We start from the raw sequence: 26,654 nt of genomic DNA on the forward strand, positions 1-26,654 counted from the left end.
GTATACTTTTACTTGTAATCTAATGGATGAGGCTTGTTTCTAAATATAAAAATAGCATAGCTTCAGTATTATAAGTAAAGGAAAAATGTGTCATTACTATTTACAAATAATATTTCTTCCTTTTATGCTTTAAAAAAACCCAGTATTGAAACAGTGATTTTATTGAATTTGCTTTTTCCCCCTTATCACAGGCATTTAAGACTTGCCACTTTATTGAAATTATTCTAAAAAATCATTCTTAGTGATTATATTAAAATCTTCTATTACAGTTGTGTTATATATATTTATCATTATATTGAAGATACTTAGGCCATTTCTAGTTCTTTTGCCTGCAGTAATGTAATTGAAGTGATCCATGGGAGATAGATAATGGCAACCATGCAGGTTAAGCCAACTAAAAGTATGAGTCCTACTAATGACCAGACTAAGAATGGGTCATAGCATGAATATTAAAAACCAAGAGACAGATATTGGGGTTCAACTTGAAGATCAGCAAAGCAAAGCAGCCAAGCTACTAGAGAGCTCTTACCTCTATGAAATCTTCAGACTGAAAGAGAGGGAGTTCCTGTCTCATCCAACCTTATGTTCCTCTCTAGTGATGGGGTTAAAGGTGTGCATCACCACTGCCTGGCCTCTGTGGGACTAAAGGTGTGTGACATCATTGCCTGGCCTGTATGACTGAGTGGTGTGGCTGTTTTGCATTCTGATCTTCAGACAAGCTTTGTTTATTAAAATACAAATGAAACATCACTACAGTGGGGTCATGTCTCCAAAATGTCTCTTGGTGCCCAAGCTCAGGGTGCAGTGTTTTAAAAGACAAAACCCATAATACATCAGTGCTCAAGGCAGGGTCATATCAGTGAGGGGTTTGGAGTGGCCTAGTAGCATCTTTATTCTTGCAAAGCTCAGCCGTATTTTTCAGGCACTTCATGACAATTATTTTTGATTTATGCTTCATCTTAGTTATTTTGTTTTTATATTTAAGCTTGTACAAACATCAGGTTTTTTGGTTAATATGTCTGAAATATGGCCAAGGTCACGAATATTCCAAAAAACATTGCCAAGGTGGATGTGGCTGTTGAGGGGGTAGAGTGCTGGGAAATGTCCAGGCGGACACAAAAGATTGCGTCAGCTTAGTTACTTCACCATGTGCAAACCCTTGCCCTTATCTGTATTTTAGGCTATTTTATTAGAATAGTCTTTCAGAAGCAGAATTACATTGCCAAAATGTATGGACCACTTTAAAGATTTCAGATGTATGTATTTCTTTTCAAAATGTTGTTCTGCTTACGTTCTTATACTGTACATGACTACCCGGGCCACTCAGCCTTGAAAGAGGCAAACAGCCATGAACTGTTGCAGGATAACTTAGTCATAACGATGACATCTCAGTTCTCATGAAGAATGGCTTTTAGACATTTTATTATCCATTTCTGTTTTATGCTGAGATTAACAATCTGTATTTTTTGCTAAATTATTGATAGCATCTCCTGACTTTATTTGATCTCGGGTACTTAAAAGTATAAGAGCCTGTAACGCTGTTATATTTGATACAAGCAGTTCTCTCTAAATTTTTATTTAGTCTACTTATATTTATATTGTGTAGTCAATGAAAGTATTGTTTCTCTTTAGGGTTTCTAATTTTTAAGTTTTTAAAAGATTTATTTATTGTAGTTTCATTTATATGCAAATTTATGAGTATTTTGCATTTCTATATGTATTTGTATATATACATATTCCTGCAGTGCATGCAGAGGTCAGAGAGGGTGTCAAATCCCCTGGAACTGGAGTTACCCAAGGTTGTGAGTTTCTGTGTCAGTGTGGGAGCTGAACCCTGGTCCTGTGCAAAAGTAACCAGTGTTCTTACCTGAGCCGTCTCTCGCTTAAGCTTTCTCCTTTTTTAGTCAGAAGTTTTATTTTTTGTTTTGTTTTTTGTTTTTGTTTTTGTTTTGATTTTTGTTATTTGCTTCCTCTTACCTTTCCTTTTCTCCCTCTGGTTCAGTAGCTTTCGTTTTTTTCATGTAATTGCTTTTGGGGGGTAGGAATGGGAGTGTGATTAAAACTAGTGTTTCCAGAGGTGAGAAACACACATCTTGTACACATTTGTTTCATATCCTAGAGTTATATTCAAGAAACCTAGAGCTCAAGTTTGAGTATACTGTTCAGTCTCCTTTTTCTGACCCTTGTAAATCTTTTGATTTTATCTTCAAAGTATCTCTTACTTCACTAGGTTATGCTCTGCCCTTATTCACGCTTCCCCTCTCTGATAGAGTTCACATCACTGCCAGAGGTGACTATGTTCTTGGCTTTAGCTCTTCTGTCTACACGCCTGTCCCCCTCCCTCAGGCTCCACCCTGTTTCCTTCTGTTTGAAGCCCGGGCTTGGTACTGCCTTGGATGTCCTGCTAGTAAGAACTGTAACCTGGTGAATGGGCAGTTCATGTGTCATGTTTTCTGGTCATGTAGTTCTCTTCTTAGTCTGGCCCAGATGCCTTCCTGTAAATGGAGACTTTGCTTTCATTTCTCAGTTGCCCAGACCAGAATAATCGCATAGAAACTATATTAATTACAGCACTGTTTGGCCAATGGCTTAGTTGTAAATTTAGCTAGATCTTAGTATCTTAAATTAACCCATTTCTATTAATCTATGTATCACCACAAGGCTGTGGCCTACTGGTAAGTTTTCGGTGTCTACCTGACTCCACCTTTTTTCTCCCTACATTCAGTTTAGTTTTCCTGCCTAGCTCTATTCTGCCTTGCTAAAGTAGCTTCTTTATTAACCAATGATAATAAAACATATTCACAGTATACAGAGGGGAATATCCCACATCACCTTCCCATAGGTAGTTCCTTTCTCCTAGGCTACCTTCATTGCAGAATTTGATGCTATTCTTGTCTGCCCATTGCCCAGTAACCAGGATAATATCTGACACTTAGGAAGTACTATGTGCTTTGCAGAGTGATGTTCAAGTTACGCCATTTATGCTTTCTTTTTTCTTCTGAATGAAATTTTTATTTTGTATAAATTAATTTCCCCTGATAATTTTGCTGGTTCAAAATATAAGTCAAAGAGGTTGACTCTTGGTGCTAGTGAATACTTGATTCATGCAATCATGATGGATTCTTCATCTTTCCACCTCAATATGGTAATTGTCACCTAGAATTTAGATTAACTACTGACATCTCTTTGAGTCCTTGAAACTTGCACAGACTGTATATTCGTTTAAGGCTTTTATTCTCCGTGGAGTTCATTCATGACTGGTTGCTAGGCAACCAGGACTGGATGTTGCTTTTTTATTGTTATTAAACCAAATGGCTTCTCATTTTATTACTGTGTCAGAGACATCTGTAGGTAGGGTGGCAGCTGGTGTGCATAGCTTGGCACTTCCTGTTCTACAAAGTAATCCTACAAAATGTATGCCTTTCAAGTTCATTGGATTGTTTTTTGGCTTCAAGCACCATGATCTTCTCTTATCTTTCTTTTTAAAGGTCAAAGTGGCAAAGAATTGGGCTGAGGGTTTAGATAGCTCAGTTGCTCTTGAGCATGAAACCCTGGAGGATGGTCTCTTCAGCAGGACATCAACAGGGTGTGTATGGTAGCACATGCCCTTGGGAGATAGAGTCAGGGTGAGCAGAACCTCAAGATCACTCTCCACTATAGTAAGCTGCAGGCAGATCTAGGATGCATTAGACTCAGTTTAAAAAAAGCATGAGAAGGATGATCACTTGATCTGAGACATTCTAATGGTAATCTTGTTAGGAAAAAATAAATTATCATTGATTTACGTGAACTTTATAATTTAAGTGTGACCTAGAGGAGATAGACTTTAGAAGGTGTTATTGAAGTCATTATTTGTTCTAACTTTGATGTCTCTAATAATCAAAGATGAAATATGAATAGCATTTGAATTAAATTTGTCAATAAATTTCACTTGGGAGATAATTCAATTACCTGTAAAAGTTGAAGGAGCAGTACAGGGGAATTGCTAAATTATTTTACGGCATTTAGTCACTCAGAATTCATGTAACACTTTGCTAGGCCAATTCATATATATATATATATGTATATGTATGTTATGTGCAAAGAATTGACTTTATTTATTTATTTTTTTTGAGACAGGGTTTCTCTTTGTAACAGTCCTGGCTGTCCTGGAACTCTCTCTGTAGACCAGCCTGGCCTCAAACTCACTGAGATCTGCCTGCCTCTGCCTCCTAGATGATGGAATTAAAGGCATGTGTGCACACACACCCCCAACTAGGAGTAACTTTTTGTTGTTTTCTAAGATAGGGTTTCTTTGTAGCTTTGGAACCCATCCTGGAACTAGTTCTTGTAGACCAGGCTGGCCCTTGAACTCAACAGAGAACCACCTGCCTCTGCCTCCTGAGTGCTGGGATTAAATGTGTGTGCCACCACTGCCCTGTGGTGTTTTTATTTTATGCATATGGTGCTCTATCTGCATGTCCACCTGCATGGATGTGAAGAGGGCATCAGACCCCATTACTGAGGGCTGTGAGCTACCAAGTGGTTACTGGGAATTGAACTCAGGATCTCTGGAAGAGCAGCCAATGCTCTTAACTGCTGAGCAATTTCTCCAGCTCTAGGCTTAACTTTTAATGCATCCAGAATGCATCAAATAGTTATACTGATCTGTTAACATCATTTAAAGTAATGAAATCATCTTCCTTACACTGTATTATCATGTCATATTATTATTAGCTGCTTGTTTGATTCCTGTTCCTAGTGCAGTGCATTGCTTAATATGGACATGTTTCTGTTTACTCTGAAGAGTGCACTGTCACTAACCTTCTGTCAGACAGGCAGCCTCTTAAGAAAGCTTTTTCTAGTAGTCATAGTGAGCAGGTGAATAAGCTCTCATTTTCAAGTCTGAACATTGTGTTGGTATTCGCGTGTCAATTGTGGTAAAAATGAAAGTAAATGCTCAGAAATGGTTTAGTAGATTAGGGCTTACACCAGCCAGAGTGTGCGATGCAAACCTTGCTGAAGCGAATCACACAAGCGTCGGCTGTTTGCTAGCTCTGCCTGTTCCAGTCTTTGGCAGTGCCTTGAGCTATTTATTTCCTTTTATTCATACATCAACACAAGCTTTTAGCTCACTGATTATTGCAAAGGTCTGTGTAATAAGTTAATGGGATTATTATATTTAAAGTTATTTGGGGTCTGTGTAAGAAATTAATAAATTATATGCCTTCAATTTATAACCTTAGAGTTACATTTTTCCATATTTATATCAATGATCATGTGTTCATAAGAATATTTGCGAAAAGTTGACCTTTTGTTAGAAGTTACCCATTGTATTACTCTGATTATGTACAAAAGAGTTACTAGATATGGCCCTGTAGCTACAATATATTTTCTAGGGAGAAAAGAAGCAAAATTTATGAGCACATACATGTGCACATATGCCTAATCTAGAGAGAAGGGAAAGTAGAAGGACTCAGGCAAAGCCGTGAGTGCATGTGGATCACTTAGGATTGGAGAGATGGCTCACAGTTAGCTGCATGCACTGCTCTGCAAGAAGACCAGCATTTTGCATTCAGGACTCACGTCAGGTGGTTCACATCTTCTGTATGTAGCTCCAGCTTCAGGGCATCTGACATCTTCTCCTGGCTTCTGTAGGCACTTGTACTCATGTGCACACACAGAGAGAATTTTAAGAATTAATATTAAAATAATTTAATGCCAATTAGTGTGCTCAGTAAAATATGTAGTTATATCACATTTGAAAAAGAAAAGACAGAGATAAATTCTTGCTCCCCAGCACAGCCATTGCTGACTTTGTTGTAACCATATGAGTATTTGTATGTTATTATAAAGCCATACTTTAAAACAGGTCTTTCACATAGTGGAAAATTTACAAAGTAGAAATTGATTTTCATGTCTACATATTGTTCAATGGAGGGCAGCTTTATCTTTCACTTAGCTGCTCTCCTTCTCTTGAATCTTTAGTTTCTGTGTGACCACGAGAAAGGTACAGTAGAGAAGAAACATTCCTAAATCTCTTGTTCTAGTTTTTTTTCTAACATCAACTGGCCTCTAGAAGTAATAAAATCACTTCTCTTCTGCCGGGTCAGTCCAAAGCTCTCACAAAGTGCACAGTGGTGAGGGTGGAGAGAATGGCTTTCTGAAAAGGCCTGGGAGCGCACTGCAGTGCCTGCTGTGACACACTCGTGAGCAGCTGCAGATGAGTTATGTGTTAATCAGTTGACGTTTGTGAGATGCTCTGAACCTGTGCTGTTCCTTCCAGCAGCCAGTAGTCAGACACAGCTACCCAGCACTTGACTACTATACCAGAGGAACTGCATTTTAAAATAGCAGGGCGTTTTCTATTTCCGTCCATTTGCATGCAAAATTCAAGAAGTCATTGTTTTTTTACTGCTGAGTAGTACTCTAATATGTATATATTCCATACTTTCTTCATCCATTCTTCCGTTGAAGGGCATCTAGGTTGTTTCCAGGTTCTGGCTATTACAAACAATGCTGCTATGAACATAGTTGAGCATATACTTTTGTTGTATGATAGGGCATCTCTTGGGTATATTCCCAAGAGTGGTTGATCCTACTGCATGTACTGGCTTTGAAGGAGCCTAGGCAGTTTGGATGCTCACCTTACTAGACCTGGAAGGAGGTGGGAGGTCCTTGGACTTCCCCCAAGGCAGGGAACCTGGACTGCTCTTTGGGCTGATGAGGGAGGGGGACTTGATTGGGGGAGGGGGAGGGAAATGGGAGACGGTGGAGGGGAGGAGGCAGAAATCTTTAATAAATAAAAAAAAAGCTTTAACAAAAAAAAAGAACAATAAAATAAAATAAAGTAGCAGGGTGGAGAGTTAGTTAAAACTAGTTAGTTAGTTAGTATAAAGCGAAGTTAGGTATGGCTCGCTATCAGTGTCTCTGAAGGACTCTAGTACTGAAGGCTTGGCCCTCATATAGTGGTGTTCAGAGGCAATGGATCTCAAGGCTTATAACATTGTCAACTACAAAAGCCATTGCTGGGTTAGTAATTGAATTTATTGTTGGGAGTTGGAAACTCAGGAGATAGGGCCTAGTTAGAGGAAGTAGGTCACTACAAGGATGCCCCAAGAGGCTGTATGTTAGGCCTAGCCCTCATTCTGTATCCCTCTTGGTGTTGTGTGTTTGTGTGCATGGTGTGCTTCTTGGCCACCACAAAGAAAATAGCCTTTCCTCTCACATAGTTCTGTCTCCATGACATTCTGATTCACCTTGGGCCTAAAGCAACAGAGTCAACTCACACTTCTGAAAACATAACCCGGTCTAAGTAGCTTCTGCTGGAAGGTGATTTTTCTGAAGTATTGTCACAGTGGAAAGAAGACTAACATGGGGAGCTTGTAAAAGCTACCCTTAAAGGGTTGTGGTAAGACATTTGGGTAACTCACGGTCATGATAGCCGTATAGTAGGGTGGACCTTTACTTGGTGTGGGTTTTGGCTCTTTGCACACCTGAGATGGTCACCTGTGAAGGGCTATAGCAGAACATGCACAGAGGAGAAATGTGCTTCCTACATGACTAGCACCCTCCTGCTTCAGCCAAATGCTAAGAAAGATGACAGGTGTGTGACTCCACCCCTGACTGCAAAGTTCTTCGTGGCAACTGTGGAGGTTTAGATGAGAATGGCTCCCATATGTATTTGCTTGTGTAGTCTCCAGTTGTGCATTGTCTGGGAAGGATTAGGAGGTGTAGCCTGTTGGAGTAGATGTGTTCTTGTTGGAGGAGGTGTGTTTTTGGGGGTGGGTTTTTAGGTTTCAAAAACCCCCCTTCTGCCTCCTTCCACTCTCTTATCCCCCTCCCACCTGCTGCCTATGTTTCAGGATGTACAGCTCTCAGCTACTGCTCCAAAGCTGTGCCCGTCTGCTTCCCGCCATGATAACAATGGACTAAACCTCTAAAACTCTAAACGAGCCACCAATTAAATGCTTTCTGTTGTGCGTTGCCTTGGTCATGGTGTCTCTTCATGTTCTACATAGAACAGTAACCCAAGACAGCCACAGCAACTAGAAGAACAGTCATTTTTAGTTGTTTATGTGGTATTTGTCTAGAATGCAGTCTCTATGAGAGTAAAGAATTTGCTCATCTCGTTTACTTTTGTTTCCTCATTACTTAAAACAGTGGCTGCCATCAGACCCCAGTGACCATGCGAATCTAGTGGATGAGTGAATGAATGAGTGATAGAAAAATTTTAAGCTTTTTTTTTTAAAAAAATAACTTTTGCCATTTATTCATTCTTTTTTTTTAAAGATTTATTTATTTATTTATTATGCATACAACATTCTGCCTCCATGTATGCCCACATGCCAGAGGAGGGCACCAGATCTCATTATAGATGGTTGTGAGCCACCATGTGGTTGCTGGGAATTGAACTCATGACCTCTGGAAGAGCAGCCAGTGCTCTTAACCTCTGAGCCATCTCTCCAGCCCTCATTCTTCTTTTTTTAAAGTTGCTAAATATTGAGTCTTAATGAGATGGTAGTCTGTTGATGCTATTCTGAGTGTCTACCCCAGAGCCTCACTCATGCTAGCCAAGTGCCTGCCCTACCCCTGAGATGATAATTGGGACCCAAAGTCACAGAGCTTCTCATCATTTCCAAGGGGATGTTCAGCACTTTACCTTAGCAGAGTTCTGTCGTCGTTTCTGTGACTTAAGACTGTTCCATGGACACAGGGCTTTCTAGTCCCATGTGACCATAGAAGACGTGTGCTCTGGGACTTGTGAATCTCAGGGACTTGTATTTAAGTAACAACACTGCTAGGAGTGTGATACCTGAAACAGAACCCTTAGACAGGATCATACTTTATGGCTGTTTAAAGGAAAGTGTGTTGTGTGATTCTTTGAACTGTGATTTTTTTTAGTAACAATCTCATTAGCTGTCACCACACCTTTTGCCTGACCACCCTACCACTGCTAATATTGAACAAACAAAGCTACACAACTTCCCCAATTGTATCCTTAATATATGTGAACAAATGTGATGGGATAGTCCTAGACTAATGCCATGGACAGGGTAACAGTTTCATAAACATTCTGTCCTCTGGGAGCTATTTGTAAGGGAATGGAAAGGGTTTTTTTATGTGTTAATTTTATGTGTTAACTGTTGTTGAGACCAGTCTGGTTTAGGGATTGACCTAACTGGGGTGATGGGGAATGAACAAATGACAGACACAGGTACAGAAGAGCTAGGATTGGGTGGGGACCAGCAGTGGTAGTGGAAACACTATGCTTTTTATTCTGCACAGCACACAGGAGGGGCGGGGGTTGGCTGATCTCAGTAGGGGCTCTGTAGGGAGCAGTTCTAGGCTGAGTCATCCTGGAGGAGGAAGCTGCAGCTGATGGTTTTTGCACACTGGTTTTAACTAAGGGTCAGTCTTTGGTCAACACCTGTACTCCAAGCAGGGGACGACTTTGCTGGTCCCCTGGCCATATGTGGAAGGTTTGATCACTCCTATGGGTCTGAGGCAGTGGGGTCATTGATGTGGCCATTCTCCTGACAATACACTCAGTACTTCATTCTTCCCATCTCTTAGTTTTCATTATTGCCTCCGCAGGCACCCTTTCTTAGTCTTGGGTATCCTGAACCAAATAGTCTGTCTCAGAGCGTCATTCATTACACACCTCCAGAATATGCACCAAGAGCGGAGAGGATATAAGAAACTTACTGGTGGTGTGGGCCACGTGGAGACAGAGAGCAGCTGTACCGGGGTAGCACTTACCTGCAGTCTGCGTTCCAGTTTTATAATTGCTACTCCTGCTATCCACAAATGCAGATTATATTGCATATTGTCTGATGATAGTTTTCTGTGGAGCCTTTTTAAAAATGAAATTGAGTAAAATTCATGCCAGTGGAAAATAATTTATATTCAATTTTGACAGAGTTTTATTGATTGTGTTCTCATTTGGAATCACTGCCAGGAAAATCACCTGGACTGACACAAGTTAGATACCATTTACTGGGGATTTAGCCTTAGGAAGAATCTCATTTCAGTTTCAGTGGTGACAGCTGCTGAGTGAGTTTTCTCATGATGCCCTTCACAGCACGAAATGATATGTCCTTACCTTCGGCTTCCCTGATTTTCTGTACACCCAATAAATCTACATTGCAGGGGGATTCTGCTTTCTAAACGTCCGAATAGCCTAGCTTAAGTGATCAGAGTGTTTTTTGTTTTTTTCTTTTACTGTCTAAAGTGGGTAAAACTGTGATTGCACCGTGCAGAGACTCTTGTCTCCTCTCTCTGAAACTGTTTTCCACCTGTGCCATGATGCTTGTGGCTTCATTTGAAAAGGTTAGGCTGGGACTTGGATACTTTTATAGAATAATCCAAGAGATTGCAGCTTATTTTGAAAGATGCTTTAATTTACTTTTTAATGCCCCAAATAAATATAATTGTCTGGTTCACCAAATCAGTTTTGATTACTTTTGCTTTCTTTGCTGCTTTCATGTTTTATGTGGTATAAAAAATATTATTAACTCAAGCCTGCCACACGGAGAGGGGTAAGTAGTGGTAACCTGTTTAGGTTCTCTGGACTGGGAAATGCTTGACTGAGACAGGCAATGTATTTTCTATATTATTGTCTTAAGGACTTCAGAATCTCTCTGTTGAGGAAAGACATTCCTAGATGATGGGAGAGAAACCCTTTTACTGTAGCTCCGAATCACACTGGCATCTCATGGTTTCTTACAAATGAAAGAAGGGTGGACAGCGGCAGTTGCGTGTTGAGGTGGACCAGACTATCCCAGATCCCAAGAAGTACTATCTGGAAGCTTGGTTTTTCTCCAAAATGAACCTTAGTTTATTTTACCTCCACAGTAATCCCAATTCAAGATTGCTTAAGGGCAAACTATGCCTACTGTGTCTAATACCTAGTTCCCAAGTAGATTATTTAAAAACAAGCTCTTTTGCAGTAGACTGAAAGACTCTTTAGATAGCTTATGTTGTGCCCATGACTCAGGCATTTTAGTTTGGCAAGTAGAAGTGAGGGCAGGCTAGTGACTGTTCTGTAGCTATGCCTACCTAGCCAGCCTTCCAAAGGATCATTTGGCTGTCTCTTGTCATTGTGCACTTGCAGCGTGCCATTAGTAAAAACACAACGGGAATCACATGTATACCTTTATATTGCGCACATGAAGATAATTTTAATGACACCTTCATACCTAAAATATGATTTTAATGTGTAATTGACATGACAAATTATTGGTGAAATATTTTACATCATATCATTGCAAGATTTGAAATCAATGAATACATTATTCTTATTGTTAAACATCTTAACTGAGAAAAAGACAAATTTAAGTGCTCGACAGTCATTAGTCTGGCAGTTCCTAGCTTATGTGGAAGTTCTTTTTCTTTCTTTTTTTTTTTTAAATGCATGAAGTGAGTAAAACTGATTGTATGAAGTCGAATTCCATTTAAATCTCCTGCATTTGAAGCTGAATTTTACCTTTGGAAATGTCCCAAAAAGTAAATATTGTTTATAATGATCGTTTCTAAAAAAAAAAAAAGCTTCCAGATATCATACATCAAAGGACACCTAAATGCTTCTACCTCAAGGTTAAATATTTCTTACAATGGTATAATTAAAAAAATAGATAAAAAATCATCTTCTAGTATTTGTTGGAAGAGATAAGTAAAGCTAAGAATTGAAAAACAAAACAGTAGTGGAATGGTGAGCTACACCTTAATGAAGGCAGAAGAAAGGGGATCTCTGAGTTCAATGACAGTGTGGTCTACCTTGTGAGACCCCGGCCAGCCAGGACTTTTAACAACAAGAAAACAACCAAGCTTGTTTAGGCGAAGATGATGGCTCCAGTTAGTTGAAAGGCACAGTGATGAAGTCTAGAAATTTCCTGATCTTCATGGCAACCTTTGATGGCACTACCAGGATTCCATTTTAGTCCCTGTCTCTCACAGAGAGAGATAAAACCCACGACTTCAAGATTCTGAGAGCCCTGCTTACTTCCTTGTCTGGGCCTCCAGGACTGTTCTGGGCAAACCGGGTTGATTGTCACACACAGGAAGAAGACTTGCAGCCACGACCTCACTGTTACAAACCTGTGTTTTCACTCCTTAAAAGGAGAAGATGAATGGAGGCACAATCGTCCTTGAGAAGCTGACTTTTACTGCCTGTTTGTAGTGATGAGGGGTGATGTTCATCTTGTGCTTGCCATCATTGCCACAGCATGGGGAGATTTCCCCCCTCCTCTTAACCAGCTGATCTTGTTGGGAGACCCATAGGTCCACTTTTCTCTGATTTCTGTTTGTTTATTCCAGCTCTTGGTTCCCACAGTTTGACAAAAGCCCCCACCAAGGGTCTAAGTGTTCAGTTGTTATGCATGTGCAACCAATAGCACTTATATTTCTGTGCTTCTGCCAAGTTCAGAAGGTCCGCCTCTTACTTGGGAGTCATAGGTGCATGTGTACAGATGTGTTTTCCAGATTTATCACTTTAGATACTCAATGACTTATTTATTTAGATATTTGTATTTTCTGTAAATCAGATATTTGTATGAGATTTTTGGAAAAACTACTTCATTGTGAATGAGTTATCTGTCTTTTTGTCTCAGTTACTTATCACACCCATATTCCCCAATATTGCATTGATTTAACAGGGTGAAAGGTAGTACCCTATAAACTTGGTTATATAAATATGGGTTTGGGATTGTGATAGTTAATCTTGATTGTCAATTTGATGGAGACAAGTCTCTGGGCCTGCCTGGGAGGGAGTGTCTAGATTAGATTACCTTGTGCGAATATCTATGAGGAATTATCTCTCCTTAGGTTAACTGAGGTGCTACCAGGAATGCCTGTGGCAACAGTTCTTGGCCTGAGCAGTGTTTCTTGTTTTGTCTTGTAATTTAGTAATTAGGATTTGTTATATAAGGACAAAACTGAGTTGTAGGGAGAAACCTATTTGATTCCAAGTGTCTAATAGCATTCTTAATTAATTAGTTATTTTTGAAACAGGGTTTCAGAGCCCTGACTGTCCTGGAATTCATATTGTAGATCAGGCTGACCTCGAACTCACAGATCTGCCTGCCCTTGCCTCCCAAGTGCTGGGATTAAAGGCCTGTGCCACCACCTGGCTTAAAAACATTTTTTAAAGATGAGTTCCTCCTGCATCTTATGCACTGGTCAGTTTTGTTAAGGCAGTGACCAGGTTTATTTTGCTGGCACACAAACAGCACTGTTCCATCTAAGCAAAAGGACACTGCCGTTTTACAGCCCAGTATCTTCAGAACATACTCTAGTACAACCGAGTGGCCATGGACTCACATCCTTCCTGTGTTTGCTACTTTCTGTGACCCCAGACAGCTGTTGTACTTCAAGAGTTTTTGTACAGGCTGCTCCAACAAGTAGAAGGTAACTTAGGTATAGAAAGCACAAGTAAACTATTGGAATTCGTAACCTTTACTACTTGTGTTTATGAATGAACCAACTGGTGTATAGTTTGTCTTCTTCATTTTATATTTATGGCAAATTGGTGATTCAGCTAAGACATAAAAAGAGCCACTTTCAAGATTCTCTGACTAGTTAATGAAACCTTGCTTTTTGTATTTGGCAAGATAATGATTATGGATACAATATGAATTTAGTGAACCATTAAAATAGTTTTTAAAAATCTGTGTTTGGAAGAAATGACACTGTGATATAAAAGGTTAGGAATTAAACAGCTTTTATGCTCAGTGATTTTGCCTTGTTTAAAACTGAGTAGTGGTGACCACGAAGCATCCTCAGAATGGATATTTTCTGTTGTGCTAGCATGTGTGCCTCCTATTTAAATTATTCCTAACAAATTTTCTGTTCTTCAACAATGAAAGAAAAAAGCATGAATTTGAAAGAAAGCTAGGAGGTAGATATAAGAGGATTTGGAGGGGGGCAAGGGAAGAGGGAAATGATGTAATTATCTTATACTCTCAAAAATTAAAAAAAGGCAAAATTGCTGTTACTATTTCTTTTTATCTAACATCAGCATGACATATTTATAAAACGGATGCATTTTTAAAATTCATAAAATAAGAAAACACAGAGAGTTACCCAGTGTGGTGTCTGCTTTCATTTAGAAGCATTACGATAATGAAGTCGAGAGCTCTCTGGATATAATAGAGATGTGGCTCGCACTTCTGGGTTACCTGCAACAGTCCCCGTCAGGAGCTTTGGCTTTGGCACTCCATGTAAAAGCCAAAGTTGCTGTCTCATGACCTAGTAAGAACTGTAAGGATTTTTATTCTTTGTGGCAGCATTGCTTGCTTGTGTTTTGTTTGTGTCTTGATCTTTGCGTTGCTGTCAGTGCTTCACAATAAGAAAACAGGAAAGTCAGTCCTGGAAATACTCCAGTCACCTAAGCAATGAAGTTAGTTACTTTTCTCTCTTGGGACCATAAATACCCAACACAACTTCACAGGGAACCTTGATTTCGGCCCTGGTTTCAGTGTGTTGGGGACGAGAAGGTAGAGCTCAAGATTCAAGAGCATGTGGGAGAGCGTCTTAGCATCCCCGTGGACCAGGATGCAGACACCCTCAGTAGGACAGAAAGGTGGGGAGGAAGAGAGGTGGGGAGGTGCAGAGGTGAGGTAGGGAGGTGAAATTGGGAGGTGGGAGGTGAGGTGGGGAGGTGGGTATAACCTTTCAGGTCCATGCTTAGTAGTGTAGTGTACAAATTTCAGTCACCACAGCTGGAGATTGGGCATCAATATCTTTCCATTTATTTGCTTAGTGTTTGTGTGTGTGGAGAGCAGAAGACAGCCTTTATTTCATCATCTGGGTCCCAGAGGTTGAATTCAGGCCATTGGGCTTGAAGACATTTGCCGTTACTCGCTGAACCTTCTCACTGGCCTGAGCTGTGGGTGACATTTTACATTCAAGCCAGAGCAGAGTTTTTCAAGATTTCTAACTTACATTTAAATAATTCTTTCATAGTTTATACTTGAAGTTGTTTTATTTCATTAAGTTTTCTCCTTTGAAGGTGAATTTGTATCTTGGACATAAGTAACTCAGCCATAAATTCCCTGTGATACTTGACTTTTCTGCCTTCTCCCTTAAGTTGTATCTATTTCTTTCCTCCCCAGAAAAACCTAAGTCCATCTACTGAGATAAGCCAAGCTTTCACCTTCGCTGGCCTAGATGTAGTCTTGCCTTTAGGCAATATTCTTCCCAATAGTTTCTACTGTCCAGTTCCTCTCTTCTCTGCTCATTTCTTCACTCTGCTCTCAACTGTGAACCTGATGATGTCAGTTTGAACCTTGGATATTCTCAAGGTCTTTCATTGCCTACAGAACATGGCTTCCAAGGCCTTCCCATCATTTGTCTGGATGCAGTAACTTACCCTTTCCATGTCAACTCTGTCTGTCATAACCAGCTTACCCAGTATTTTGCTTATTTATTAGTCAAGACAGAAGAATCCCCTTTTATCACAGATGAGAGGAGAAATCGCATTTCTAATATCCCTTGTTGTCATTCCCTCCAGTGGAGTCCATGTGTAGTCGTATGTGGCTAGTGACCTCCTTTCTGTGTTTTGTGCTTGATGTGTATGCTGTGCTTACCCTCTGTGTAGTTTTTATGTTGTAATTCTCCTTTCCATGGAAATTAGTTGGTGTATTATAATATTTAGAATCATGCATCTTATGCAAATGATTTCCATTTTTGGCAAATATATATTCCCCCCACTTCTTCTCACTGGCTTCATCTTTGCTGTGTAGTTCAGATTCCAAGTCCCCTCAGCCCACTAGATTGCTGCGCCCTGCCTGTGTTTCTTCTTTTTGTATTCTTTTTAACTCATGGTGCTACATTCATCTGACCAAGACAAGTTCCTATGGTGAAGTAATTGTTTGACTGTGTTTTATCAATAGCCATCTATAATTATGTCTGTGTATCACCACACCTCTACTTGTGTATTTGTTAGTTGTTGATTAGAACAGCTCTTTTAGATGATTGGAATCACCATTTTCATTAGTGCATTTGGATACTGAGGTTTACAGGGGTCAAAGGTATGGCCTAGTAAAGAGCTGGGTGATGGCTCCTCTAGACTCATACTGACTGCCGTACTGACTGCCTTCTCTCTGTTTACTGGTAAAGGATGCAGCTGCTCTGTTGTACTGGAATACACGTTACTTACTTTAATTAGCACTTTGAATAAGCCATATCATTTACTTTCTACAGCATTTCTAGTCAAGTCTGGCATCCATAATTCCATTTTACAAGTGAGACTGATGACAGAACAGGGTAATTGACTTTACCAGTTGTATAACTAGTGATTTAAAGCTCGGAAGAAGAAAGGTCTTCAGACTTGTAGCCTTGTGCTATTTCCATTCCCCTGTGGTGCTTCTTTGTTCTGCTGTAAAATGGGAAAGTAGTTTTTCTATTCCTGTGATTTTACAGAAATAATGGTCTTTTGTGCCCATGTAACACTGTAAAACAGGAGCTGGGGAGATGGTTAAGTTGATAAAATGCATGCTGTACAAGCCTGAGGACTGGAGTTTATATCCTAAGCATCCATATTAAAAAACAAGCAAGCAAACAAACAAACAAAAAACGTGACCTGCTAGGCACTGTGACCATCTGCAATCCTAGCACTTGGGAAGTGGAGACAAGGACTCCCTAGGGTAAGCTGGCTAGCTGGATCTATTCTGGAATCCCCATTTTAGTGAGAGACCCTGCTTTAGCAAATAAAGTGGAGAACGATAGATAAAGACACATGACATTACCTCTGGCCTTCACAATCTGTACACACATACCCATGAACACCCTCACACATGTGTACCTACATGCACATACACTTTATACACATAAACCTGCCAAAACAGTGTAAATCATTAAGATAACAGCTGTGGGGTTCACGTAGCATGATCTCTGTGTGCATCATGTTAATATCCTTGGTGGAATATGCCAGAGCAAATGACACATTACTTCACAGAAGAGGAAGGCTTAGGCTTGATGGTCTTTCTCATGGGGCAGTTGCAACATTCCAACACACTCCTGCAGGCTTGTTTCATAATTCATATCTGTTGTTTAATCAGTAAAATTAGACAACTGTGGAAACAGCAACATCTTAAAGAGCATGTGTGTGGTTCTGCAGGAAAAGTCTGTACCTAGTAGATGTGAAATAGAGAATCTGGAGTTCTTTATGATTAGCTTGACTCTTCTCTCCAGGATTTTCTTTAGTTGTAGCTGTATAATCATGGCTTGACTGTATACATTTTCCTGTGCGATCTAGCAAACTGGATGCAATGGGATCTTTGGATATGGATGGTAGCTTTTGTCAAGGATTTGAAAAGTTACAAAAGATGAATGGCTTTAGATAGCGTGTATCAACTCGTGTTTCCAGATCTGTAAATGACACCACAGAGGCATTTGTTGTAGGAAGAGGATAATAGCATCCTGAAGAAACGGAATGAAGAGACAAGTTTGCATTTGACTACATGGCAGACTTGATCCTAACACATTTCTTGTTTCCTCATTTGTTAGTGTAAATTAGGTGTTCTCCCCGAATGGATGTGAGGATTTAATTAGAGAATGTACATGGGGATTCCTTGCACGCTAAGCACTGTTAAATGTTTTATTGAATGCCAACTACTACTGTTTATCAGGCCTTTAACAAAATGATTTCGATTTGGATCGTGTCAGCACTGAAGGTAGGGTCCCATCATCCCCATTGGACAGAGAAGGACACGGCATGCCAGTAGGCAGATGAAATGCCTAGAGATTTGTTGTCAAGGGTGATTTCTGATCGCAGCTTTCCTTTCCTCTTTGTTCTGTTCAGTGTTTTAATAAGGCGTGAGTAAAAGAGATGTAAGTGTTTACTATATGGATTGTGCTTGTGAGAAGTGAAAGCAGTGCCCTGAGGTAGGAATCAGGAAATCCAGGCTGGCACTATATTGTGTATTTCTTGTTAGTAATTCATTGAATGTGACTTATTAAATACATTTGAAGTACTTGGTTTTCTGCTGAGGTTCGTGTGTAAAGTGTTTTCTTATTATAACTTTGATCTTAGAATAAAAATTCTCTTTGAAGAGATAAAAGTATTTTACAGATCCCATTTTAGTATTTTGTTCTGCTTTGTTTTCCAGTCATTCGTACACTGGCCAAGATTACAGCACCCAGAAGAACACTGGGAAGATTTCCTTAGATCAGATTGATTCGGTAAGCACCAGCCCCTATTAAAGCAGTCTGGTTTCAACTAGAGACCCCTGCTGGAAAGATGGAAAGTCTCATATCTTATATATGTGATTTTTTTTATTTTAAATTTTTATTTATTTATTTATTTTTTATTGAGAAAAGGAAAAAAAAGTATCCGCCTCCTCCCAGCCTCCCATTTCCCTCCACCTCCTCCCACCGTTCTCCCCCTCCCCCAAACTCCTCTCCCCCTCCCTCTCCAGTCCATAGAGCAGTCAGGGTTCCCTGCCCTGTGGGAAGTCCAAGGTCCGCCCCCCTCCGTCCATGTCTAGGAAGGTGAACATCCAAACTGGCTAGACTCCCACAAAGCCAGAACATGAAGTAGGGTCAAAACCCCGTGCCATTGTCCTTGGCTTCTCATCAGCCCTCATTGTTCGCCATGTTCAGAGGGTCCGGTTTTATCCCATGCTTTTTCAGTCACAGTCCAGCTGGCCTTGGTGAGCTCCCAATAGATCAGCCCCATTGTCTCAGTGGGTGGGTGCACCCTTCGTGGTCCTGACTTCCTTGCTCATGTTCTCCCTCCTTCTGCTCCTCATTGGGACCTTGGGAGCTCAGTCCAGTGCTCCAGTGTGGGTCTCTGTCTCTATCTCCATCCATCCCCAGATGAAGGTTATATGCAAGATATTCGTCAGTATTGCTATAGGATAGGGTCATTTCAGGTTCCCTATCCTCAGCTGCCCAAGGGACTAACTGGGGACATCACCATGGGCTCCTGGGAGCCACTCTAGGGCTTGCCAACCCTAAGGTGGCTTCCTTAACTAAGAATTGGGCTTCCGTGCTCTCCTATCCAACCTTCCTTTATCCCAATCCTCCTGTTTCCCCAAGTTCCCCCCCTGCCCTTCTCCCTTTTCTCTTCCCATCTCTCCTTACCCCCATCCCACCCCACCCCCAAGATCCCAATTTTCTCCCTGGCAATTTTGTCTACTTCCCATAGCCAAGAGGATAACTATATGTTTTTCCTTGGGTTCACCTTCTTATTTAGCTTCTTTAGGTTCACCAATTGTAGTCTCTGTGACCCTTATTTATGGCTAGAAACCAATTATGAGTGAGTACATCCCATGTTCATCTTTTTGGGTCTGGGATACCTCACTCAGGATAGTGTTTTCTGTTTCCATCCATTTGCATGCAAAATTCGAGAAGTCATTGTTTTTTACCACAGCATAGTACTCTACTGTGCATATATTCCATACTTTCTTCATCCATTCTTCCATTGAAGGGCATCTAGGTTGTTTCCAGGTTCTGGCTATTACAAATAATACTGCTATGAACATAGCTGAACAAATGCTTTTGTCATATGATAGGGCATCTCTTGGGTATATTCCCAAGAGTGGTATTGCTCGGTCCAGGGGTAGGTTGATCCCGAATTTCCTGAGAAACCGAAACACTGATTTCCACAGTGGTTGCACAAGATTGCATTCCCACCAGCAATGGATGAGGGTACCCCTTCCTCCACAGCCTCTCCAGCAAAGAATATCCTTGGTGTTTTTGATTTTAGCCATTCTGACAGGTGTAAGATGATATCTCAAAGTTGTTTTGATTTGCATTTCCCTGATTGCTAAGGAGGTTGAGCATGACCTTAAGTGTCTTTTGGCCATTTGAACTTCCTCTGCTGAGAATTCTCTGTTCAGATCAGTGCCCCATTTTTTAATTGGGTTAATTAGCATTTTAAAGTCTAGTTTCTTGAGTTCTCTATATATTTTGGAGATCAGACCTTTGTCTGTTGCGGGGTTGGTGAAGATCTTCTTCCAGTCAGTAGGTTGCCTTTTTGTCTTAGTGACAGTGTCCTTTGCTTTACAGAAGCTTCTCAGTTTTAGTAGGTCCCATTTATTCAATGTTGCCCTTAATGTCTGTGCTGCTGGGGTTTTACATAGGAAGCAATCTCCTGTGCCCATCTGTTGTAGGGTACTTCCCACTTTCTCTTCTATCAGGTTCAGTGTGTTCGGGCTGATATTGAGGTCTTTAGTCCATTTGGACTTAAGTTTTGTGCATAGTGATAGATATGGGTCAATTTTCATTCTTCTACAGGTTGACATCCAGTTGTGCCAGCACCATTTGTTGAAGATGCTTTCTTTCTTCTATTGTATACTTTTAGCTCCTTTATCGAAAATGAGTTGAACATAGGTTTGTGGGTTAAAATTCGGGTCTTCTATACGATTCCATTGGTCGCCTTCTCTGTTTTTATGCCAGTACCACACTGTTTTCATTACTGTAGCTCTGTAATAGAGTTTGAAGTCAGGGATGGTAATGCCTCCAGAAGATCCTTTATTGTATAGGATTGTTTTGGCTATCCTGGGTTTTTTGTTTTTCCATATAAAGTTGATTATTGTCCTCTCCAGATCTGTGAAGAATTTTGATGGGATCTTGATGGGGATTGCATTGAATCTATAAATTGCCTTTGGTAGAATTGCCATTTTTACTATGTTGATCCTCCCAATCCAAGAGCAAGGGAGGTCCTTCCATTTTCTGGTATCCTCTTCAATTTCTTTCTTCAATGTCTTAAAGTTCTTGTTAAATAGATCTTTCACTTCCTTGGTTAGATTTACCCCAAGATATTTTATGCTGTTTGTGGCTATTGTGAAACCTGAAGCTTCTCTGATTTCCCTCTCTGCTTCCATATCCTTTGTGTATAAGAGGGCGACTGATTTTTTTGGAGTTGATCTTGTATCCTGCCACATTACTAAAGGTGTTTATCAGCTGTAAAAGTTCTTTGGTGGAGTTTTGGGGGTCGCTTATGTACACTATAATATCATCTGCAAATAATGAAAGTTTAACTTCTTCTTTTCCAATTCGGATCCCCTTGATCCCATTATGTTGTCTTATTGCTATTGCTAGAACTTCAAGCACTATATTGAAGAGGTATGGCGAGAGTGGACAGCCTTGTCGTGTTCCTGAGTTTAGTGGGATGGCTTTGAGTTTCTCTCCGTTTAATTTGATGTTAGCTGTCGGCTTGCTGTATGTAGCTTTTATTATATTTAGGTATGACCCTTGTATCCTTAATCTCTCCAATATTTTTATCATAAAGGTGATTTTTTTAATTGTAAGAAAACAAAATTTAAAGGGATATTGTTTACAATTTTTAAAAAACAATTTGATTATTGGAAAATGGAATTCCTTCAAATAACAGTCATTAAGTGCCATTTATGTGTTTACATTTAAATACTCACATTTCGAAAAGGAAAAATGATGCGTATTAGTTAGCTAGAACCATTATAGCAAAATGTTATAGACTGGTGACTTAAATACCAGAGGCTTGAAGCCTAAGTTCAAGGTTTTCTCGGGCCTTTCTCCTTGCTGTATAGACCACTGCTTTCCTGTCTCATGAGATGGTTTCCCCACTGTTGTCCTATATAGCTTTGTTCTTTCTCTTTTATGTACAGTAGTCACCTTTTATAATATAATGACATCATGAAACTTAATTGCCTCTTTTAGGGATTACTTTCCAGATGTAATCAAACTCTGGGTACTGGGTTAAAACTTGAGTATATAAGTGTGGGTGCAGTTACCCAGAACCGTTCATTCGCGCTAACAGAGGTGTCCATCCGCATTAACACATGTTCACATCTGCCTTGTTTTACTTTGCAGTTCCTCATTAGGGTGCTTTGTTGTACTTCAGTCTCCAGAATTTCTCTTTAATGCTGTAGTATGTGCACTTGATCCCACAAAGAACAAATAAGCCTGCTATAAATAATCTTTATTTATAACTACCATTTTACTTGCAAAAATTAAAAATATAACAGGATTTTAGTGCTAGAATACAAGAATTACATTAAAGTTACCAGAAACCAATCAGAATGTCCAGATTATCTCATGGTGAATTATAATCTAGTACTTAACAGTTAATATGCCTGGAACTGTCTGCGCTGCAGAGTTGATTCCAAATTTGCTCTTAAGGTCTCTCATCTTTTAATTCCCTCTAAATAACTATTTCACCTTAATGGCCTCTTATTGCTTTTCCACTTCTCCCCTGACCCAGGGTTTCTCTGCAGCTTTGGAGCCTGTCCTGGAACTCACACTGTAGACCAGGCTGGCCTGAACTCACAGAGATCCGCCTGACTCTGCCTCCCAAGTGCTGGAATTAAAGGCATGTACCACCACCACCAGGCTGCTTTTCCATTTCTCCATGAGTTCACTTTATATTGCATGAATAGTTGAAGTTAATAATAGTTATTTCCATTCCTGCCTCTACCCAGGTGTTTGCCCATTCACCAGCAAGTGTGAACTGTGGGAACACCAAGACCTGTACTTACTGATTTATGCAGTGGATGTAAATTGAGCCCATCGGTTGTGCACCAGCCACTGGCTGTGAAGCAGAATGGAGTATAACAGAATGTCTGTTCCTTCCTGGACCTTCCCTGGGTGAAAGAGACAGCATAGCAAATGAGCATCGTCCTGTAAAATCACTCGGCAGGGCTGTGCCCAAGACTTAACTTCATTTGGAAGCTCACTGACTCTGTTGCTTTATCCCTATACCACCATGCCATCAGTATTTGCTGGTCATGGACTGCACCTTCTAGGTTGTTCTATACTCAAATCTGTATCTGTCAGTGGCACTCTTGTCCCCGTGTCCCTCTTGAAGTGGGGACTGTATGGACCTAGTGGCTTTCTCAGAGTACACAACCTCTTCTGAGCCTTCCCTGTTAGGGCTCTAGCTTTCTTAAAGCCCTGGGATCATGACATAGGATGGATTCGCCCCCAGATGCTGACCTCGCCCCTTATTCTTTGCTGTTTCATTTGCACAGCACTGCATCTGTTGTTGCTGTTTTCTGCAGCATCCCTATCCTGTCCTTACAGTTCCTGTAAGCTCAGTCTCCACTGTTGTCTTACTGTGGCCAACCCTGTGCACGACTGTCTTCATTTTCAGTCTGCGGACAGCCATTAAGTTCTCTTAAGTGTTCTTCCTGATTCCGTTCCTGCTGCTTATAGTCCCTGTAGAGTGTAGTAGGCTGAGTTCCTATGAAATCATCAGCATGCCGGTGCTTACGGCCTGCCTTCTGCTTTACCGTGGCTCACTCGCGACGTTCTAGTACTCGCTCTTCATTCCTTGGCTCTCTCACTGTGCTCTAGTATACCATATTCATTCCTTCTTGGAGTTTTTTATTTTCATTACATGAATGGTATTCTTGGATCCTCACGTAAGTAGAATCAAGCTTGAAATCCGTCTTAGTTGAAGTGTGGTTTCCTCAGAGAGTCTTCTGTTCTCAGCATTCTCTCTCCCAGTCACACTCGATCCCACTGCTGCTGTGTTCCCAGAACTTTGACACCATTTTCACCTTCTGATGTCCATGCCCATTGTCTGCACCAGAGTGGAAACTTCTCCAGGAGGGGATCTGTGACCTCTTTCTCTACTGGTAATTGTGAGGGCCGCACACATAATACATGTTCAAATGTTCAGTAAATTCTAGGTGGTTGAGAACAGAGAGACTGGGGAATTGTAATAAAGGAAGGAGAGGTTGAACTGAAGGACTGCCTGCTGTAACTAGATCACACGAGTGGGGCGGGTCCTCCACATGGTGTCAGCAGAGTGGAAATGTGAACAGTGACAAATCAGCCCTCCTGGCTTCTCCAGCTTTTGGTTTATGTCTTTGTTGCCATCCTCATTAGTTAAGTTATTATCAGGTTTGGTCTGTGTAACAGGTATAATAGTCAATGTATTGTTCCTTTGCGTAGCTGAAGGAACTGTGCTTTGTCACCTTGTTTTCTAAAATACTGAATAGAATCAGGCATTGGGGATGGTGTGGGCTTACACTAAGGACACTGAACATGCACTATTTTTTTTTTAATTAAGAAAGAACCAGAGTAGTTATGTGAAAATGAACCAAAAGGCTTTCTGTTCATCCCCCACAGAAAAAGATACAGGTCTGTGTGGTGCTAACTGCTGAGGATAGAATTTAGTTGCTCTTTACGGAGAGACACTAGATGGCCACTAGAGGGAGCAGCAAAGTCAAACAAAGCAAAGCCTGGTCCTCCTTCTATGGTGAGCTGGCAGGCATGCCCTGGTGAAACTCACATCCTAGGTGGAAGGATGCATTTGAGGGAGTTAGAGGAAACGAGGTTGAGACTGTGACTGGAGAAAAAAAATGAATTTAAAAACAAGCAAAGATACTTTGTTTTTGACATTAAAATGTTAAAACCTACATTTTTAAACTATTGGTTAAACATTTATTTTTCTCTTTGAAATTATTTATCTTAATTTCATATTCTCCTTTATGTCTAGTTTGTTATGAATCAATTTGCTACTTTGAAGTTATATTTTCAGATCTTTTTCTTAGGAAAATGGAATATTATGTCCACATAAACCCTCTAAGAATATTCAGAGCAGTTTTGTTTGTGATAAAAAGGTGGAAAGGACATAATGCTATCCCGTGAGCAGATGGCTAAACAAACTGCAAGGTCTGTATTCAAGGTCTAGACTGTGCTTGTCATTGATGTTCCCAACGTTGTCACAGGAGAACCTCGAACCAAGTGTGAGGAACTAGCAAGAAGCCAGTCCTCAAACATGCCATACCGTTCTTTATCCCAACTAAATCAAATTTACAACCACAGCAGATATAATAGGGGACCTAGTATGTCTTCACCATTACCTGAACTTGCTTTTTTTCTTGTAGCTTTCTACCAAATCCTTCCCACCTTGCATGCGTCAGTTGCACAAGGCTTTGAGGGAAAATCACCATCTTCGTCATGGAGGCCGGATGCAGTATGGCCTGTTCTTGAAGGGCATTGGTCTCACTTTGGAACAGGCACTGCAGTTCTGGAAGCAAGAGTTTATCAGAGGGAAGATGGATCCAGACAAGGTAATGCTGAATATGTAGAGCAATAGCAAGTGAGCTTTTGTTAGTATGAAGCCAGAAGGTCTGCCTTTAAATTGCGCACCAGAACACAGCTGAAAAGTATCAAAGATGCACGTGTCTTAGTTTATGTAAGAAGAAATTCACATGTTAACCTAGCAATTGCCAAACAAAAGCTTGGGAAAGGTATCTTCTTAAGTAAGCATGTCATCAGTGGGCTGAACTTGCATAATGAAGAATGTTTATATAAGTAAATATCATGTTGTCTCATATTAGCTTTCTAAAGCTGCTGTAACAAAATTCCAAGTTCAATGGCTTAAGCAACAGATACTTAGTTTCTTGTGGTTCTGGAATCTGGAAATCCCAATCAGGGTTTTGGCAAATGTTGCTTCTTCTGAGGCCTGACCCCATGGCTTGAGGTTTGGCCTATTCATGCAGTCTTTTCTCTCTGTGAGTGCCACCTCTGCTGCCACCTCTGCCGCCACCTCTGCTGCAAGGACTCCAGTCGCACTGTGTCAACTACACACGCAGCATCTTACTGCACCCTGCTTCCCCTTCTTAAAGACACTCTTGGAATACAGTCGCACTTGGGACTAAAGCTTCAAAATAGGAATTTTAGGGTAACATTACTCAGTATATAACATGTCTTTCGTTATATACTTTATTTAAAAATGTGACTGTCTGTTTGTGTGTGTGTGTGTGGAGGGGGATGGGTGTGTGTAGGGGGGTGTATGCCAGAGGTTGAGGTCAGGTGTCTCCTTCTGTTGCTTCCACATTAGTTTTGAAACAAGGTCTTTCGCTGAACCTAGAGCATGCCATGTCAGCCTGACTGGCTAGCCAGCGAGTCTCCGGGATCTTCCTGTGTGCACCCCTGTAGCACTAGGTTAGACACACACCACCGTTCCCAGCTTTATGTGGTCCCCTGCTGTGCATTGAACGTCATCACTGATCATCTCCCTAGCCCCTAGACCTTTCTAATATTGTAAAAAGTTCTTGTCCATCTTGCAGACTTTCTGAGAACAGTCTAGGAACTTTTAAATAATATGACTCAATAAAGCTTTCTTTGAACAGTTTAGAATATTTCTTATACTCCTATTATGTTTGTTTTATTTTAAAGTATTCTAACTATGGAAAGTATGAAAACTGCAGAAAAATTTACTTGTTTTCCTTCTCCCATTAAGAAGTAATTAGTGTTTAGGTACTCTCTTAAATTCAGGTAGCTAACTACTACTCTACCCCACCCCGCTATAAAACTTTTATGGTTTTCCGTGTTATTAACTAATCTTTGAAAGGTGATTTGAATTTGTTACATAATATTGTAGCATTTAAAAATGATATAATTTGTTCCTATAATTTCAGGTTTTGGACATTTGGTTGTCTGTGTGAGCCATGCATGTGTACACATGTCATGTTCACGTGGAGGCCCAAGGTTGATGTTGGGTGTCTTTATAATGCTCCACTTTCTTTACGAGACAGGTTTCTCATGAACCTGGAGCTGGCTTTTTCAGTTTGACTGTCGGGACAGAGAGACTGTGTTCCCTACCACCCCAACGTTGGGATTGCAGGCATTCACTAACTATATCCAACTTAAAAAAATAGTGTATATGTGATTTGTGTGGGGGGTATGTGTGTGTGTGTATGTTCTGTGTATGTGTGTGGGTTGTATGCTATGTG

At 40.5% G+C, this 26,654-nt stretch overlaps 1 protein-coding gene across 2 annotated transcripts in view; it reads left to right on the forward strand.

Moving 5' to 3' along the window:
* Window positions 1-26,654, forward strand: part of Prim2 (DNA primase subunit 2) — a 182,201-nt gene that overhangs the window by 105,931 nt on the left and 49,616 nt on the right. For both annotated transcript variants that reach the window (XM_041656070.1, XM_041656071.1), the window contains exons 9-10: window positions 18,090-18,162; window positions 24,801-24,986. In XM_041656070.1, coding sequence (XP_041512004.1) covers window positions 18,090-18,162; window positions 24,801-24,986 — 259 coding nt within the window. The remainder of the gene's footprint in view (window positions 1-18,089; window positions 18,163-24,800; window positions 24,987-26,654) is intronic.

The sequence above is a fragment of the Microtus oregoni genome, unplaced genomic scaffold, assembly GCF_018167655.1.
Source record: "Microtus oregoni isolate MIOR12 unplaced genomic scaffold, Mior012 000007F_ref0000211, whole genome shotgun sequence".
Lineage (NCBI taxonomy): Eukaryota > Metazoa > Chordata > Mammalia > Rodentia > Cricetidae > Microtus > Microtus oregoni.